The following is an 18,729-nucleotide window of genomic DNA, read 5'->3' as shown; positions in this document are numbered from 1 at the left end:
AAACCCACTTCTCCATTGGGAAGACCAAATTTATGAACAGATACATAAAAGTTACTGTTATAAGCCAAATGACACACTTTCCTGACCTGCTGGAAGAATAATATGGTAACAGTAATAACTAAGTAACCACATCAAGAACATTAAGTTAGACTCGTATCCAAGATTTCAAGGAATTTCTGTATTGGTGTATTTATAAAATCTTAACACAACAGTGTACATTTCTGATGTCAAATACCTTCATTAATAGAGCGGTATGGTAAACTTGTAGAATCCAAGGGATGTCTCTTGCTTTCTACAAAAAAGAGTAAAGTACATAAACTAAATAAAACAACTCGCTCATATTCCAAGAGATATTTAAATATTGTGCTATTATCAAAAAATGTCCTAAAGTAAACTGCCACTGTAAAAAAAATTTAAGTATATATAGAAAAATACACAGATGAGTGTACAACCCGATAAAGTGAATATATCCATATAACAGCACCCAAACCAAGAAACAGAACCTTACTAGCACCTGAAGCCCTGTCTTGCCCCCATTCCAGTCATTACCCACCCCTAAGGTAACCTAACCAGCCACTCCCCTGATATCCAACAGCACGGCTTCCTTGTAGCCTGTCCTTGAACTTTATGTAAATGAAATCAGACAGTATGGTATGTCTTCTTTTGTGTCTGGCTTCTTTTGCTCAGCATTATGCCTGCGGACTCACCATACTACCATGTGGGGTTCTAGTTCCAAACCTCCGCAGTTTAAACTTGCATAAGGCAGAAATACATGGAAAATAACAACACAAGTGACATTTACCAGTGAGAGGCACGAGTGATGCAATCAATTCATAAATAACCGGGAGTACCATCTGCGACTCAAGTACTATCCCATCTTCACTGAAGAAGTCACTGTAAGACCACTCTTCATATGGGTCTTTGTGAGTTCCGAAGGAAGTCTGAATGCCAAATCACACAGAAATGACACAAGTAAATACAGTCCAAAACACAACTACCACCTTCACCAGGCAGAACCCAAGAGCAGATGTATTAGAGCCAAATGCAGTTTTGAGGGTCAAAACCAACCGTGGAGTCTGTTTCTTCAGGTCTGTGGCTCATAATAACGCCATTTTAAATTAAATTGTTATTCTTAAAAGGAGGACAATGTCCAGAGATGCCTGGCTTGAGTCCCAACATTCCAAAAGATAGTGCAACTTAAATTGGCCCATAAATGTGACTGGAAAATAGGTCTCATGCCCTTGAGATTTCTGGCCTCAAATAAGAAAACACAAGAGGTGGATTTGGTATTTTGTAAACTATGCAAGTGATTTAAAAGTGGTACATAAAAGATGGGTAGGGGTTTTGTTTAAGGAAAAGAAATTTAAAAGCAATTACTTTTATTAGAATTCCACAGTCATCCATTTGGCACTGCCTGGAAAGCTCTACTGCTGTTAAGGTATATTTACATAGTTCTAAAGCATCTAGTAAAAAATCTGAAAGAAAATGGGAGAAAAATCATTATACCAATATTTCATGTGTTTGAAATAATGAAAACAGTCTTCCAGTAACTACCATTCAAAATTCTACAGGCAGCCACAGGGTAGAGAGAAAAGTTTCCACAAAGCTCTGACTACCCTAAATAATGCAGTTCAACTTTTTTCTTCAGCTCAGCTGAGAAGATCATAGATGGAGAGGCAAGGAATTTCACAATCCCATCAAAGTGAGTATCAATAGTTGGAAATGACATTGTTAACACCTGTAAATATTTGCAAACAGTAGTCCCCATAGAGGATCGATTATAACTGGCTCTTTATAAAATGGAGACAATGATCTTTTGTCCTTACAGCAAGGTCCATTTGTACAAAGACAGCATGTGGAAGACCAGTATGAAACAAAACTATGTGTATTATAAATCTTGTCACCTGGGCTGCAGATGGTGGCAGCTTGGCAAGCTAGCGCATGTATTTCTGAAGGAAGATTGAGGCCGACAGGTGTTGCCATCGGAACGTCGTTAGCCACCATGTGACAAAGCTTCTGACACATCAGAAACAGCAATTTTCCGGTGTCTGCGTTGCAGTGATACTTAAATAAGTCTCTGGAAAAAAAGATGTGTCAGAAGTTAGAGCACACAGAGCAAATGCAAATGCATTTGCCTTTCTTGGATTAATATATGACCACCACCATCATTTAAAATGTTTTTAAGATGTATTCATGGTATCTAATGTGCTTCGTCTTCAAACTTATCTGGGACACCATCAACTGTCGGAGTGCAAGACAGTTAGGTTACCCAACAACTCCTTGTTAGTTACTTGCCTTCTATGCCACCACTTTTTTTTTTTTTTTTTTTAAGAGAAGGAGAGAGAGAAAGAGAGAATGAGGGGGGATGGAGGGGCAGAGAGAGAATCTCAAGCAGACTCCACACCCAGAGTGGAGCCCGACACGGCTTGATCTCACAACCCTGAGATCACAACCTGAGCCAAAATCGAGAGTCGGATGCTTAATTGAGCCACCCAGGTGCCCCTATGTTACCACTTTCTGACCCTGAAACCCAAACTAGGCTCTGAGAGTGAGAAACCAAGAATGACTTCCATGAAAATGAAAATGTCACTGGCCTGACCCTATCACCACAGAAGTCAAGGAAGCAAGTGTTCCTTGCTTCAGATAAGCCATGCCTGCACAGGGCTGGGACTCACTTGCACCTTCTCAGGGCTGCTTCCAGATTCCCGTGGTTTAAGGCTCTCAAGGTCAGCTCGGCCTCCCGCTCTTGCACGGATACCTGCAGCACCAGCGCCTGTCTGTGTAGCTTGGACTCAGCGCTGAGGCTCTTGTCCTCAGTAGGTGCAGGCTCTGCAGTGCCCTGGGATTTGTGTTTGGTCTGTGTGACTTCGTGAGCTTTGATGTACTGTTCCCGGAGCTCTGCGACCAGGGCACTGTTGCTGTAATCTCCAAAGGACAGGAAGACCTCAAAGTTCTCCTAGCAAGGCAAGCAGGACAGCGTGTCACATCTGTTCACTTCATCTATTGTTAAAAAGCATTGGCAAGGCTCAAACCTCTCCTTATTTCTCCCTCAAAGACTACTTCCTTGTAAATTAAGAATTTAAGATTTTATATTTCAAGTTATGAAAGTAACGATATCATAAACAGTTTGGAAAATAGGAAAAGCCATTTTAACCCAGGATTTTCTGTGTCAGCACTACTGACACCATTTCTCAGTGTCAGATCATTCTCTGTTGTGGGGCCTGAAGAGCAGGAGAGACAGATTAAGTATTAGATTTGGGTGATTCCACCCTGGTGGCTCTAAGAACCCAGCTTTGCTCTTTTCTGTAATAACTCCTGGTTGGCTGCTAAGTCCAAACCTGGAATTTATTTTTCTGACCCAATAAAAAAATCCCACTGAGGCCCATGGAAGGATACCAACAAGTAGCGACAGTGAGTCCGCCCTTCCTCTTCTTTTTTTAAGTAATCTCTACACCCCATGTGGGGCTCAAACGCACCACCCTGGAATCAAGAGTCACATACTCTTCCAGATGAACCACCCAGGCACCCCTAGACCTTCTGTTTTGATGCCACACTTTAGAGCAAGGTTTCTCGATCTTGCCGGATCATTCTTTGTTGTGTGGGCTGCCTGTGCATTGTAGCAGCATCCCTCGCCACTAGCCACTGGAGGCCATGGGCACCCTCCTCGCACTACTTGTGACAATCAAAAATATCTTCAGACAGTGTCCCCTGGGCACAAACACACACCTGAGTTGAGAATTGGTTAACCTAATAAGCAGTGACCACTTACTTTGTATTTCTTCTGAGTGTCTTTTACCAGCGTTTTGTGGCTACATGGCTAATTTCATATATTACTTTCTCCAGTTAACACTATGGCTTTTCCACTTTCTTCATCACTACACAGATTCCACAAATATTACTATTATTTTTTTAAAGATTTATTTGAGAGAGAGAGAGAGAGCATGTACCAGCGTTTTGTGGCTACATGGCTAATTTCATATATTACTTTCTCCAGTTAACACTATGGCTTTTCCACTTTCTTCATCACTACATAGATATCACAAATATTACTATTATTTTTTTAAAGATTTATTTGAGAGAGAGAGAGAGAGCATGTATGAGCAGAAGGAGAGAAGCAGACTCAGCTGAGCATGGAGCCTGACGTGGGGCTCAATCCCACGACCCTGAGATTATGACCTGAGCTGAAATCAAGAGTCGGTTGCTTAACCAACTGAACCATCCAGACACCTCACCACAAATATTATTTTTGACTGTTGCATAACTTAATTTATGGTGCATTCTTTATAAAATGTAAAATTTTGAAACTGATGTTTTCCCCCCAAATATCAGTGATCTTTCCCAAAGGGGATGCATCAGGTAGAAATACTTATTTATAGAAATACATTTAGTATTTCCTATATTTACTACAGATAAGATTCATTATATGTTGCAGTTCCTGCCTTACTAGGAACCACAGAAATGTTTATGCTTCTATCACCATAGACTGTCTCTGGAAAAATACACAAGAAACTGGTGATGGTAGTGGCACCTAATGTGGGAACCTGGAGAAGCAGGAGTGTCAGGATAGAAGGAAGACTTGTTTTGCACTATATACTTTTTTAAACCTTTTTTTTCGATCAAAGAATTAATTCCTTATTGTTTACAACACTCAGTACGGAATTTTATTAAGTTTATTTTTTATTGTGGTAAAATATACATGACATAAAACTTACCATTTTAACCATTTTTTAAAACCTTTTGAATTAGGTATCATCCACATATAATCTAGTCAAAGATAAACATAGAAGTGATTAAACCAAGAGGTTTCTCCTTTTTCTTTTTTAAGATTTTATTTATTTATTTGACAAAGAAAGAGAGAGAGCACAAGCAGGGGGAGTAGCAGGCAGAGGGAGAGGGAGAAGCAGGCTCCCCGCAGAGCAGGGGGAGCCTGATATGGGACTCGATCCCAGGACCCCGGAATCATGACCTGAGCCAAAGGCAGTGGCCCAACCAATTGAGCCACCCAGGTACCCAGTTTCTCTTTTTTCAGTGTGCATCTTTTCCCAAAGGAATGCAGCTTCTGTGTAGAGTCAATATATTCCATGATTTTTAAAGGATATATATATATATATATTTTTTAGTGATCTTATTTTAACTGTTTACTGCTGCTCAGACAGTGCCAAATAGAATAAGCAAGGGTACTGGGGTAAAACAGGTGGGGTATGAGTAGTGGTTCAGGTGACTAGCTCACTATGCTCACTGCAGCACTACTCACAAAAGCCAAAAAGTAGAAACAACCCAAGGGTCCATCAACAGAGGAATAAACAAAATGTTGTCCATCCATATAGTGGAACATGATTCAGCCAGAAAAAGGAACAAAGCACTGAAACCTGCTACACTGTGGATGAACCTTGAAAACATCATGCTGCCTGAGAGAGGCCAGACACAAAAGGACAAATATTGTATGCTTCCACTTGTATAGGAAATATACAGAATAGGCAAATTCAGAGACAGAAAGTAGATCGGAGGTTACCAGAAGCTGGAGGGAAAGGGAAGTGGGGAGTTACTGCTTAATGGATAAAAATGGATAAAATGCATAAAAAGCAGAGTTTCTGCTGGAGGTGATGAAAAGCAGATAGTGTTGAAGGTCATATAACATTGTAATTAATGCCACTGAACTATATATTGAAAAAATGGTAAAAATGGCAAATTTTACATTGTTACCACAACTATGAAAACTTCATAATATACCCAAACCAATGAATTATACACTTTATTTTTTCATGGAAGTTTTTTTTTTTTTTTTTTTTTTTTGAGAGAGAGAGCAGAGTGACAACACAAGCTGGGGGAGGGGCAGAGGGAGAGGGAGAAGCAAGCTCCCTGCTGAGCAGGGAGCGCAATGCGGGATTGGGCTGAAGGCAGACACTTAACCAAATGAGCCACCCAGGTGCCCCAAATTATACACTTTAAATGGATAAATAGTATGGTATATGAATTATATTTCCATAAGGTTGTTTTTTAAATGACTGAGACAGAGAAAAGGAAAACCATTATGCTGTATTTATAATTCCCAAAGGCTAGTACAGAAAATTTTAAGGACAGGGGCGCCTGGGTGGCTCAGTTGGTTAAGTGACTGCCTTCGGCTCAGGTCATGATCCTGGAGTCCCAGGATCAAGTCCCACATCGATCCCGCATCGGGCTCCCTGGGAGCCTGTTCAGCAGGGAGTCTGCTTCTCCCTCTGACCCTCCTCCCTCTCATGCTCTCTCTCAAATAAATAAGATCTTAAAAAAAAAAAAAAGAAACGAAAAATTTAAGGACAGACTAATCATTTACGTCAAATTCACTAATTAGTAATGTAATTAGTAAAGTAATAATGTTCAATATACCAACATCTTTACCTGTAAGCTAGCAACAACTTTAAATAGTTTCAGAATTTCTTCACATTCATCCTTCTTCTGTAGATTGTCTGTAATTAAATTTTTTAAAGTTATAGCAGACATCCAAATTCCCATATTATCAGAATTTTTGAAAGCTAAAATTTTAATTGGCTATGGTTTTCTTATCTCAAGTCTTTTCAGAAGCTTGAGGTAACAGAATTTAAGTACAAAAAGAAATCTAATTATTCTTTCTGAAGGCAGAAAAGAGAGATTTATGAGTAACAAGAGAAATGACAATTTTTCTGAAATAAATTGTAGTTTTTTTCTCCAAGAGCCTTTCTTTGTCAATGTTTTACTTAAGTTCAAGTTTAAACAGGTTTTCGCCTGACCGTGGCCAAATAATAACTGAGAAATATAAGCAATAAGTGCAAGGCACCAAAGAATCTAGTCTAGCCTTAAATAGCTTACTGAAGCATATAAGTTGATAAGCTGATTTTAGATGCTTCTGTTTTTACACTAGTAATCAAAAGAATAAAGCAAGGAAGACTTTTCATGAGGAAAAATGAGTGGGATCAATGAAGACAATGAAAGCCAGGAAAACCAGGGGTAAGGACAAGGCCCGTCACTGATGCTCCTTCCTGAAAAAGGCAAGCTTCAGAATAAAACCAAGATGAGGGCAGAGAGGTACAATCTACCTTTCCGGATGTCACACAGTATTTTAAGAATGTCTACGGATGTCTTCGCTATGGACATTCTCCAGGTCTTGTCCTAAAAAGAAAAGTAGAAAATGAAATCTACTTCCTTTATTCACCACTTCACTAGTACACATACAGACAAATACATAAAAGCCACAAAATCAGGAAAGAAAGTAAAAATGGCTGAAGAAATGGGAGGTCCATGTTAGAGGGAGTCAGGCAGCTGAGAAATGGATCATAACTGAATCACACAGAATGTAAACATGAAAAACACCAGTATGAACGCTTGGGTATATGATTTAGAAATACCAAGAATATGCAAATCTCCCAAATCACCTTTTGGCTACAATGTAATTAACAGTCACTTCGGTTTCACTCTTTTTTTTTAAATAGTTTTTATTATTTGACAAAACATTTGGCAAAGTTCTCTGAAAAAGTTAAAAAGAACTGAAGTTGTTTAAGCTTAGAGAATGAAAGTCTAAGAAATAATCATTATCTTCAAGACCAACAAGATTAAAACAAACAAAAAGATAAGAAAAATCAAAGAAGGAAAAGTTTTAATTAAAGACGTGGTGTACATGAAACGCTTCAGAAGTGCCAGGTCCACACAAAGTACTCAAACATTTCCATTATGGGGTACAGCTGGTAGTTAAGAATATGGACTCTGGTATCAGACAGGGTTTGAGTTGAGGTTCTGCCACTATGTAATAACCTTGCGAAAGTCACTTAACTCAAAATGTTAGTTTCTGAACTTAGTCTATAAGGAGTTGACAATAGGAACTATCTCACAACTTTGTTGCGAAGAGGAACTGGACAATTCATTTAAAGTATTTAACCTAGGGACGCCTGGGTGGCTCAGTCGTTAAGCGTCTGCCTTCGGCTCAGGTCATGATCCCAGGGTCCTGGGATCAAGCCCTACATCCGGCTCCCTGCTCAGCGGGAAGCCTGCTTCTCCCTCTCCTACTCTCTCTGCTTGTGTTCCCTCTCTCGCTGTGTTTCTGTCAAATAAATAAAAACTTAAAAAAATAAATAAAGTATTTAACCTAAGGCCTCCAGCATAATAAGAGCATAATAAATATTAGATTCCAAAATAACCAAACTCATTTCCCTAAAGGCAAAAAATTACTGAGATGGACTGCTGAGACAGGTTGGGGATGTCTATCTCTAAAGGATAAAAAAAAAAAACCTCAACTACCCTGGATAAATTAGGTATTTGGTTCCTCACCTCTCTAAAAAGAACTGACGCTCTTGAAATTGTTTCAAGTTTCAATGTTCTAAGATTACTTAGATATCTATGCGTTCTGTGGCTGACATATTTCTTTTTAAGATTTATTTATTTATTTATTTATTTTAGAGTGAGACCATGAGCAAGTCGGGGGGCAGGGCAGAGGGAGAGAATCTTCAAGCAGACTCCCTGCTGAACTTGGAGCCTGATGTGGGGCTCCATCTCATGACTCATGAGATCATGACCTGAGCCAAAACTAAGAGTTGGATGCTTAATTGACTGAATGTGGCTAACGTTATTATTTGACAGTAATGACTATGTCTTACACAACACAAAACATGTTTATATTGCAAAGCTTTATGGAAAACCCTTTGTGTACAACAACTACTTCAATTAATCCTTCTGGTTTGTAGATCCTAGATTATTCAGTGGGGACTCAAGCCATCACTCCAAAGCCAGACATATGTGGTTCTTTTCTATGTAGTAAATTTACACAGGGATTTTTACATTAGGACATTCTAGCAGTGAGAAGAGAAGATATTCCTATCTGCTTATTTATCTTTTCTATCCTGTTGATTACTACCCATAAATATTGGATTTATCTACATTTTAATGAAAATCTCACCTCTTTAGAATCATCTGGTTCTTCTTGTAATGCCAACTGTGCCCAAATGATTACCCGTTCTGCAGTTTTCTCAGCTTCAGCAGGAGGCAAAGACCTCAACAGAAGGACACAGTCTTCACCCTATAAACAGTGTTTGAAAGGAAGAAAAAAGTGTTTGAAAGGAAGAAAAAACAGCTGGTACTTGTAAAGGACAGTTTAGACATAACTCTTGCTTTTTTCTATCTAAAGGTGAAAAGACAGCATTTAAAAAAAAACAGAATATGGTCTGATGTTTTAAAAAAGCTGATAACTGGTTTTGATGACAGCAAACAAAATTAAATTCAAATATAACCCTTTGTATTTTGTAATTCTTAAATATGCTCATGGTTATAGAATTATATTAAAATAAAGACATTTAGGGACGTCTGGGTGGCTCAGTCGTTAAGCGTCTGCCTTCGGCTCAGGTCATGATCCCAGGGTCCTGGGATCGAGTCCCACATCGGTCTCCTTGCTCAGTGAGGAGCCTGCTTCTCCCTCTCCCTCTACTGCTCCCCCTGCTTGTGCTCTCTCTCTCTCTCTCTCTGACAAATAAATAAAAATCTTTAAAAAAATAAATAAAATAAAATAAAGACATCTAAAATACAAAAAGAAAATGCACATCCTATTCTGGAATCAAAGGGTACTACAGCATATATAAAACATGAGTCTATGTTTCATAAACACCAAAGAGTATGAAAGCACAACAGCTAGTCACAAAATATGTTTGTTGGGGGATGGGGGGATGGTTTAGCCTGGTGATGGGTATTAAGGAGGGCATGTTCCGCGTGGAGCACTGGGTGTTATGCACAAACAATGAATCATGGAACACTACATCAAGAACGAATGATGTAATGTATGGTGATTAACATAACAATAAAAACATTAAAAATTAAAAAAAACAAAATATGTTTGTTTTTTTTAAAGATTTTATTTATTTGACAGAGAGAGATACAGCGAGAGAGGGAACACAAGCGGGGGAGTGGGAGAGGGAGAAGCAGGCTTCCCGAAGAGCAGGGAGCCCAATGTGGGGCTCGATCCCAGGACCCTGGGATCATGACCTGAGCTGAAGGCAGACACTTAACGACTGAGCCACCCAGGCGCCCCTAGTCACAAAAATTTTTTTTTTTTTTAAGATTTTATTTATTTGAGAGAGAGAGAATGAGAGATAGCACGAGAGGGAAGAGGGTCAGAGGGAGAAGCAGACTCCCTGCTGAGCAGGGAGTCCAATGTGGGACTCAATCCCAGGACTCCAGGATCATGACCTGAGCCGAAGGCAGTCGCTTAACCAACTGAGCCACCCAGGCGCCCATCACAAAATATTTTTAAAGAACCTACAGATTTGAAGAATGTGGTCAATCTAACATCCAATATTTTCATCTTGGTATAACTTTTTTTTTTTAAGATTTTACTTATTTATTTGAGAGAGAGTGAGTGACAGAGAGAGCAAAATAGTGGGAGAGGGAGAGGGAGAAGCAGACTCCTCACTGAGCAGGGAGCTCGATTCCAGGACCCTGGGGTCATGACCTGAGCCGAAGGTGACGCTTAACTGATTGAGCCACCCAGGTGCCCCTTGGTATAACTTTCTTTTGTGCTAATCTATTCGGATAATTTGATTGATTTGAGCTTTTACAGATTTACTTAACAAAGAACCTAAGAAAGGACAATACAGAAATTTCATACCTGTTCTCTATCAATCAGGTCAATAATCCTTAGACTGTAAATTTCATCGTCAGGCAACATATATGCTTGAGCCACCTTCAAAGCATCTTCTAAAGAAGATGGGACATCTTGCTTGAGAATGTATCTGACCACCCTCTGAAACAGAGACAATATATACATTTCTTTGTTATGAAATCTCAGAGAACCCAGAAATCCTTTGTTCATAAAGGCAAAGTACTCATCAAATTATAATCAAGCTGTAAAAAAACTAAACTGTATGAAAAATTAAAACATGATTTATATTCTGAACTTTATGAAAGTCCTGTCTACCTTCTCCCCCCTGCCCAGGTTTATTTGGGCATATAAGTGACAAACACCGCATATATTTAAGGTATACAACAGAATGATTTGATATACTCCTTTAGCTTCTTAATGTATTTATTTGTTATCTTTACTATCCTAATAAACAAGTGAATACCCAATTTTTAAAAAATATTTATTATTTTCTTAAGTTTTATTTAAGTAATCTCTGCACCCAGTGTAGGGCTTGAACTCATGATTCTGAGATCAAGAGTTGCACACTCCACCTACTGAGCCAGCCAGGCGCCCCTGAACAGCCTATTCACACTCTATCTAACAAAAGGATAGTAGTGGAAAACCTAGCTCTGTTAGCCTTTAAGAAAATAAAGTCCTCATTACATTTCCCAAGCTGCCCTCAGAACCGAACAGTTCAAGACCCTTCAACTACTGTACTTACCATGATTTCCTTGTTTAAGAGGTTCACCTCCCTTACTCCATAGCCTCGTAAAAGTTTTTTCATCTCCATTAGTTTGTAACTTTCCTGCAACAATTTGACTCTAAAAGGAAATTTGTTGATATTTTTTAAGTGATTTTTAAAAAGATTTTAGTTATTCATTTCTTTGAGAGAGCAAGAGAGCGAGTAAGCTAGCACAAGAGTGGGGAGGGGGGTGGGAAGGGGAGAGAGAGAGGGACAAGCAGACTGCGCTGAGCTCAGAGCCCGACATGGGGCTTGATCCCAGGACCCTGAGATCACGACCTGAGCCGAAATCAATAGACAGATGCTCAACTGACTGAGCCGCCCGGGCGCCCGAAAAATTTGTTGATATTAACATGGATGGTCTCATTTTTTTTTTTTAAAGGAAATAGTAAGGGACACAGTAAAGGGCATAAAGCATAAATGAATGTCAGATGAAAACAGGAGGCTTATCCAACACCAACACCACTTTCTGGGAGAATGTCCTCTTACTTGGGATGGTCCATTTCTAAGTGCTGCCTCACCAGCTGCTCCACAGCTGCGCTCCACGGAACCACCGCCGCATACATTATCTTAAGCACAGCATCAAAGATGAGCTACGAAGACACACACACAGACCGTGATGAGCCAGGATTCATGCTTCATGCAAAGTAATGACACTGCCTCATCTACAGCAGGGGACTTACCTCTACTCTGTGGTACTCTGAGAATATCTCCTCTGACTGCAAAAGTCTATGCTGCTTCTGATTCTCATACATCAAGAGCGATTTCATTATTTAGAGAAACTCAGAAAAGGATTTTCTCGGCTGCAAGTGAAGTCATATAGCCCTATTCCTTTCTACAGTCTCTAATCTCTGTGTTTAAAACTATTTTTCATGATTCTATTTACACTTTATAATGGTGACCAGTAACAATGGGAAGTCACTACAAAAGCATGTTATAACAGATTAAAAAAATGTGTCCATGTTTGTATAATCATAGGAAAACCTAGAAATATAGGCATCCAATCATCCATGGCAGTTTTTCTAGGGATGGGAATGAGAAAATGTTTACTTCTTACTTTCTATAATGGAATTATGGGTGGTTTTTTTTTCTTATTCTTTTTCCAAACTTCACAAATTCTCCTTAACAAATGTGCACTGCCTTTGTGATCAGAGAACAAGTTTTAAGAAAAGATGTGTTGCTCAAAAGGAAAATCGACATGGTCACTATTTACTTACATCTGTGTCCGACAAACATCCTATTACTGCCATGGCTTTTGCTTCCCATGCAGTTTCAAAGAGTGATGTGGACTTCGAGCTACATCTCTTCAATAAATCCTAAAAGGGGATAAACATATATATTTTTTTAATTTAAAACTCTCACTAAAAAAAAAGTAAAAACACATATAAATATAGATAAATAGCTTTTATGGATGTGGGAAAAAAAAGCCAACTACTTAGCCAAGAATGTTACAGTGCTCAAAAAAACACAAAATTGCCAAAGCCTTGGCTTTTAGTTTTGTATGGTACAGAAAACTTAAGAAGGAAATATTCTTGAAGAATCTACAAATGAGATGATTGCAGCTTATTAATGTGTACCAAAAATTGCTCACATCTATTGAGCTCATGCTCCTATTATTTCACAATAAGCATTTGGAGAAAGTCCTAATATTATCCCATTCTGCCCAAGGTTACCAGTCAATCAGTAACAGTTATGCCACATTAACAAATACAATATGCTGCATAAATATCCCAGTGGTAAAACATGACATTCCTTATAGGGTTAAATGTTTAACCACTGACAGACAGATGCAAGGGGAAAAGACCAGATCTAAAGAAGTTACCTCTATGTAGAGCAGGAGAAGTTCCTCCTCTTGTAAGCCATGTTCCCGCATGTAAACTCGTATAAACTTCTCTAAGACAGAAGGAATCAGCTCTGGGGCTAACACTTTATCAAACATGCGGAACACAATGGTGGTTGTATTCTCCTGGATGCCAAGAGAAAGGTGGCTTAGATGCAAGTTCTAGTCATAGTGGCTGTGATTAAAAAATAACACTTCTGATAAATCTAGGCTTTTACCTTCTCGAAATCAGAGAGGGCCAATTTGCAGTTGTATTTCCTATGCAATGTGATCAACTCCTGCAAGTTATTTACCAAAGTCCTTAGCTGACATACTTCCTCTGTGTTTTGATAATCCTTCTAAAACAAAAGTGTGAGACGGGAAATATACAAAAAATCAGAATTATTTCAGATAAAATAAAAAATGACCATGATTATGTACATAAGAGGAAATCTGCACCTAATGCCTTTAAATTTTGTAGAATTTTAATTCATTAACTAGTACAAATTAACAGATCAGAATCCAACAGAAATCTAAAACCAATTTTCTTCCTAAAATATATATATACACACACACACACACACACACACATACACACACACACACACACACATATTTATATGAACTTCGATGTTAGGGGCACCTGAGTGGCTTAGTCAGTTAAGCATCTGACTTGATTTTGGCTCAGGTCGTGATCTCAGGGTCTTGGGATCGAGCCCCAAGACGGGCTCTGCATTCAGCAGGGAGTCTGATTGAGGATTCTCTCCCTCTCCCTCTGCCTCTCCTCTGCTTGCGCTCTCTCTCTAAAATAAATAAGTCTTTAAAAAAGAAAAAAAAAAGAACTTCAATGTTAGTGTAATTTTTTTCTTTTAATATTTTTTTTAGAGGGGAGGGGCAGAGGGAGAAAGAGAATCTTAGGTAGGTTCCATGCTCGGTGTGGAACCTGACACAAGGCTCAATCTCACAACGCTGAGATCACAACCTGAGCTTAAATCAGGAGTTGGACACTCAACTGACTAAGCCACCCAGGCTCCCCGAAGATTTCATTTTTTTAAGTAATCTCTACGCTTAACGTGGGGCTTGAACCTACAACCCTCTCACGCTCCACCAACTGAATTAGCCAGGTGCCCCTGAATGTTAGTGTGATATTTTATACTTAGGTACAAAAACATCATTTAGATGGCCCTCAATGTCCCATCTATATAGATTAAGACCAGATATAAAGCTGTAACATTTCCTAAACTTATATACAAGGAACAGAATTTTCAATATTGATAAAGAATTTTTTTTTAAAGATTTTATTTATTTATTTGACAGAGAGAGACAGCGAGAGAGGGAACACAAGCAGGGGGAGCTGGAGAGGGAGAAGCAGGCTTCCCGCCGAGCAGGGAACCCAATGTGGGGCTCGATCCCAGGATGCTGGGATCATGACCTGAGCTGAAGGCAGACACTTAAGGACTAAGCCACCCAGGCGCCCCTTGATAAAGACAATTAACAGGGAAAAGATAGAATAGTGTTTTATAGCAAGAGGAAAAAGCTCTTCTATGGAAAAATGTATTATAATGATCATATACATTATATATTATAATATATATTGATTATATACATTAATATGCTGCTTTAAATGTACGGAAAAAATTCCTGTTTAATTTTTAACAGTGTATAACCAATAAGTACAATTATTGGCAGGAATCTGCTATATCAGAAAGCAGGAGGACATTTATTATTTATTTTTAGGCTCTAGAAATTTAAGGAATAGGTGCAATTTCATAATGTATATTATTATATAAGTTCTACCCTCTGGTACTTAAGTTCTTAATACTTCCGATTTGAGATCATATTGGGATGTCTCACATATTAGTTTATAAACTAATTTATGGCACCCCAACAAACTTTTTTAAAATACAAGAATGGGGGCGCCTGGGTGGCTCAAACGGTTAACCCTCTGCCTTTGGCTCAGGTCATGATCCCGAGGGGCCTGGGAGCAAGTCCCACATCCGGCTCCCTGCTCAGCGGAGAGCCTGCTTCTCCCTCTCCCTCTGTACCTCCCCCTGCTCATGCTCACTCTCTCTCTCTGTATCTCTCTGTCTCAAATGAATAAATTAAAAAAAAAAATCTTTAAAATACAAGAATGTACTTTTCTTTTTTTTCAATATAATGAATGCTTTCTAGTTTTTAGAAACTTTTTTTTTAAAGATTTTATTTATTTTATTTGAGAGAGAGAATGAGAGATAGCACGAGAGGGAAGAGGGTCAGAGGGAGAAGCAGACTCCCCGCTGAGCAGGGAGCCCGATGTGGGACTCGATCCCGGGACTCCAGGATCATGACCTGAGCCAAAGGCAGTCGCTTAACCAACTGAGCCACCCAGGCGCCCTAGTTTTTAGAAACTTAAAGGGAAAAAGAAATTAACTTAAGAAATTTAGAAACCAAATAATAAATCCAGTTCATGAACCTCAAATTAACATCAGTATTCCTGAGCTTAGTAACCTTTCTAGCACTGCTATTTTTTTCAGTCAAAAAAGTCCCAGCATTTTTTTTTTAATTTGATCTTTTTAAAAAATTTACTAGTTCTTAAGCCATAATGGCTACTGGAACGCCTAAGAAATGCAATCAGAACTGGGAGTGATTTGCTGGTTTAAATAAGTCCTTGAAAACTAATCCTAAAGCATTATTAAATTTCATTCCTTTAAAGGACTGTGAACTTCGGCCAATGCAGAAAATCTCAATTATACTATTGAGGAGTATGTTTACATATTGTTTCCCATTTGGTTGGTTCAATAGAGAAAAACAAAGCATTAAAATAGGCTGAAGTTGTGATAGGAATATCAGGAAGAAAAAAAGCACATTTTTCTTTTTGTGAATTTTAAAAGTACACAATAAAAAAACAAACAGAAAATTTAAAAAGTGGATGTATTTCTAAGTACATGTACACAAATCCTTTAAAATAAATTGAATGCTTTATTACTGAAAATTCATTTTCTATATCATACCAAGGAAATCCAATGCCAACAGGACATCAACATCAACTCATCTGGTTTTTCTGCTGTAAAAAATACCTCCGCCAGTTGAAGTCCATTTTCGGGCCAATTTGCCTTTAAAGAGTAACACAGACCATTATAAGTAATGTTATATGCCACTGGGAGTGTGTGAAATATCTTTCCCGTGCTAATTATACTGGGTATTACCTTATCAGTTAATTCAAGGTTCCTGGCTGCCTGTTCCAACCATTTTGCAAGAATTTTCTGAAACAGACATATCATTTAAAAATAAAATCCTCAGCAGATAATCACTGAAATAATTTAAAACCCTCATGATAATATTTCGACAGAGACACTGAACGAACTACCTGGCGTTAGGGCCATTTACTCTTCAGTGATATAAGGCAAAGGCTAGACCTGAATCATCCAGAGTGGAAATGATGAAGGCAACTCACCTGCCCTTCAGGTACAGCCCTTCTCACAAATGGGATCACATCATTTTTAAGCCACGGGCAAAGCTTTTGCAAAGAGACTGGTGTAGAAATTGAGTTGAGCAAGTTCTCAAGCATTTTCACATCAAATTTGCTTTCAAAATTTGCCTAAATTATACAGAGTGAGAAATTAAGATCTATCAGACAGATTGAAAATAACAGCCTCCCAAAATGGAAAGACTTGTTAGGAAGTCATTTCAAGAAATACTTTTTACTGTCTTAATTATAAGCACTAAGGGTGATTTACTCTATACCGATGAGTCCTTGGCAGCCACAAATCCATGAACTCTCACGGCAACAAGTACCAACTAAAAAATTAGGGGGCAGTGGAACTGGCAGAGGAAGGAAAACTTAACAGGAGCTGACAGTACAAATCCTAACAAGCAATGTGTCCATGAATGACATCACACCAAGATACCACTTTTTGGACCTAACGATACCTGACAACGCTGAAGGAATAAGAGCAGAAGTGCTAATGCGCAATCCTTTACACAGTCTGAGCTGCAATAGGAACCACCTCTCCACCAATACTACTTAAGAAAGCCCATCAATAAATCATTCAATAACACGTAGCCTTTTTTTTTTTTAAAGATTTTATTTATTTACTTCAGAGAGAGAGAGAATGAGAGATAGAAAGCACGAGAGGGAAGAGGGTCAGAGGGAGAAGCAGTCTCCCTGCTGAGCAGGAAGCCCAAGGCGGGACTCGATCCCGGGACTCCAGGATCATGACCCGAGCCGAAGGCAGTCGCTTAACCAACTGAGCCACCCAGGCGCCCCAACACGTAGCCTTTTTATTTAAGATTTTATTTTTAAGTAATATCTGTGCCCAAAGTGGGGCTCAAACCCACAACCCCGAGATCAAGAGTCACATGCTCCACCAACTGAGCCAGCCAAGTGCCCCAAAATGTTGCCTTTTGACCTAAGTTTAGGAGTTAGGCTCTGAATGAGATAAAACACGTTTCTAAGACATCTTCACCTCTAATTTAATATCACCAGGATAATTTTTCCAAACATTTCATTTCCCAATCACACCTGACACCCTTCATCCACGTGAAGACAACAGATTCAATCACCTATCCCAGGAGCCATAAAGCCATTAACAACAAAATGCAAAACAGATTACCCGATGTCGAAGCCAAAGGTACTGTGCACAAACAAGGTTTCCTTCTCTTAGCTGTAAAAAGATATCCTTAAGGTCATCTTCATTATGCAGAAATTCAATCCAAGAACTACCACTGCAAAGTCAGAGAAGAAAAAGTAGTTAAAAAAAAAATTAAGATCATAATGTTACAAGTGGATACCATTAGACATTTTAACTAGTAGTTTGGGGTTGTTTCCCCCCCTCAAAGTTAAAAAAGTTCCAAAGATTATACAGTAAAAAGCAGTTTCCTTCTTATCCCAGACTTGTAGAACTCCTGTCATCCTCCCTGAAAGTCGTATCTCTTCTTATAGGTCCTTCCTGAGATAATCACTGCATATACAAGCAATCAAGTTTTTTTTTTAAGATTTTATTTATTTGAGAGAGAGAGAGAGCAAGCAAGTGAGAGCAAGTGCCCAGGAAGGCACAGAGGGAGAGGGCGAAGCAGACTCCTCACTGAGCAGAGAGATCGATGCAGAACTCGATCGCAGGACCCCAAGATCACAACCTGAGCTGAAGTAAGATACTTAACCAACCGAGCCACCCAGGAACTCCTATTATTTTAAGTTTTTAAAATGAATGAGGGGTGCCTGGGTGGCTCAGTCAGTTAAGTATCTAACTCTTCACTTTGGCTCAGGTCACGCATGATCTCAGGGTCCTGGGATTGAGCCCTGCGTTGGGCTCTGCACTCAGCGGGGAGTCTGCTTGTCCATCTCCCCCCCTCCAAAATAAATAAAATAGGGGCGCCTGGGAGGCTCAGTCGTTGGGCGTCTGCCTTCGGCTCGGGTCATGATCCTGAGGTTCTGGGATCGAGCCCCGCATCGGGCTCCCTGCTCAGTGGGGAGCCTGCTTCTCCCTCTCCCACTCCCCCTGCTTGTGTTTCCTCTCTCGTTGTGTCTCTCTCTGTCAAATAAATAAATAGAATCTTTAAAAATAAATAAATAAG

At 39.2% G+C, this 18,729-nt stretch overlaps 1 protein-coding gene across 2 annotated transcripts in view; it reads right to left on the bottom strand.

Moving 5' to 3' along the window:
• Positions 1–18,729, bottom strand: part of KNTC1 (kinetochore associated 1) — a 75,363-nt gene that overhangs the window by 29,110 nt on the left and 27,524 nt on the right. For both annotated transcript variants that reach the window (XM_028092439.2, XM_088019375.1), the window contains exons 21-38: positions 17,769–17,880; positions 16,610–16,753; positions 16,362–16,418; positions 16,167–16,268; positions 13,416–13,535; positions 13,180–13,323; positions 12,575–12,673; positions 11,847–11,950; positions 11,337–11,436; positions 10,601–10,735; positions 8,903–9,022; positions 7,053–7,125; positions 6,379–6,446; positions 2,676–2,956; positions 1,905–2,077; positions 1,378–1,475; positions 803–941; positions 236–292 (exon numbers count right to left, since the gene is read on the bottom strand). In XM_028092439.2, the coding sequence (XP_027948240.2) occupies positions 236–292; positions 803–941; positions 1,378–1,475; positions 1,905–2,077; positions 2,676–2,956; positions 6,379–6,446; positions 7,053–7,125; positions 8,903–9,022; positions 10,601–10,735; positions 11,337–11,436; positions 11,847–11,950; positions 12,575–12,673; positions 13,180–13,323; positions 13,416–13,535; positions 16,167–16,268; positions 16,362–16,418; positions 16,610–16,753; positions 17,769–17,880 (2,126 nt within the window). The remainder of the gene's footprint in view (positions 1–235; positions 293–802; positions 942–1,377; positions 1,476–1,904; positions 2,078–2,675; positions 2,957–6,378; positions 6,447–7,052; positions 7,126–8,902; positions 9,023–10,600; positions 10,736–11,336; positions 11,437–11,846; positions 11,951–12,574; positions 12,674–13,179; positions 13,324–13,415; positions 13,536–16,166; positions 16,269–16,361; positions 16,419–16,609; positions 16,754–17,768; positions 17,881–18,729) is intronic.

This window comes from Eumetopias jubatus, unplaced genomic scaffold (assembly GCF_037043125.1).
Source record: "Eumetopias jubatus isolate StellerSeaLion01/CBP00866 unplaced genomic scaffold, mEumJub1_p1.0 scaffold_16, whole genome shotgun sequence".
NCBI classification, from domain to species: domain Eukaryota; kingdom Metazoa; phylum Chordata; class Mammalia; order Carnivora; family Otariidae; genus Eumetopias; species Eumetopias jubatus.
This window is presented reverse-complemented; position numbering and strand designations above follow the sequence as displayed.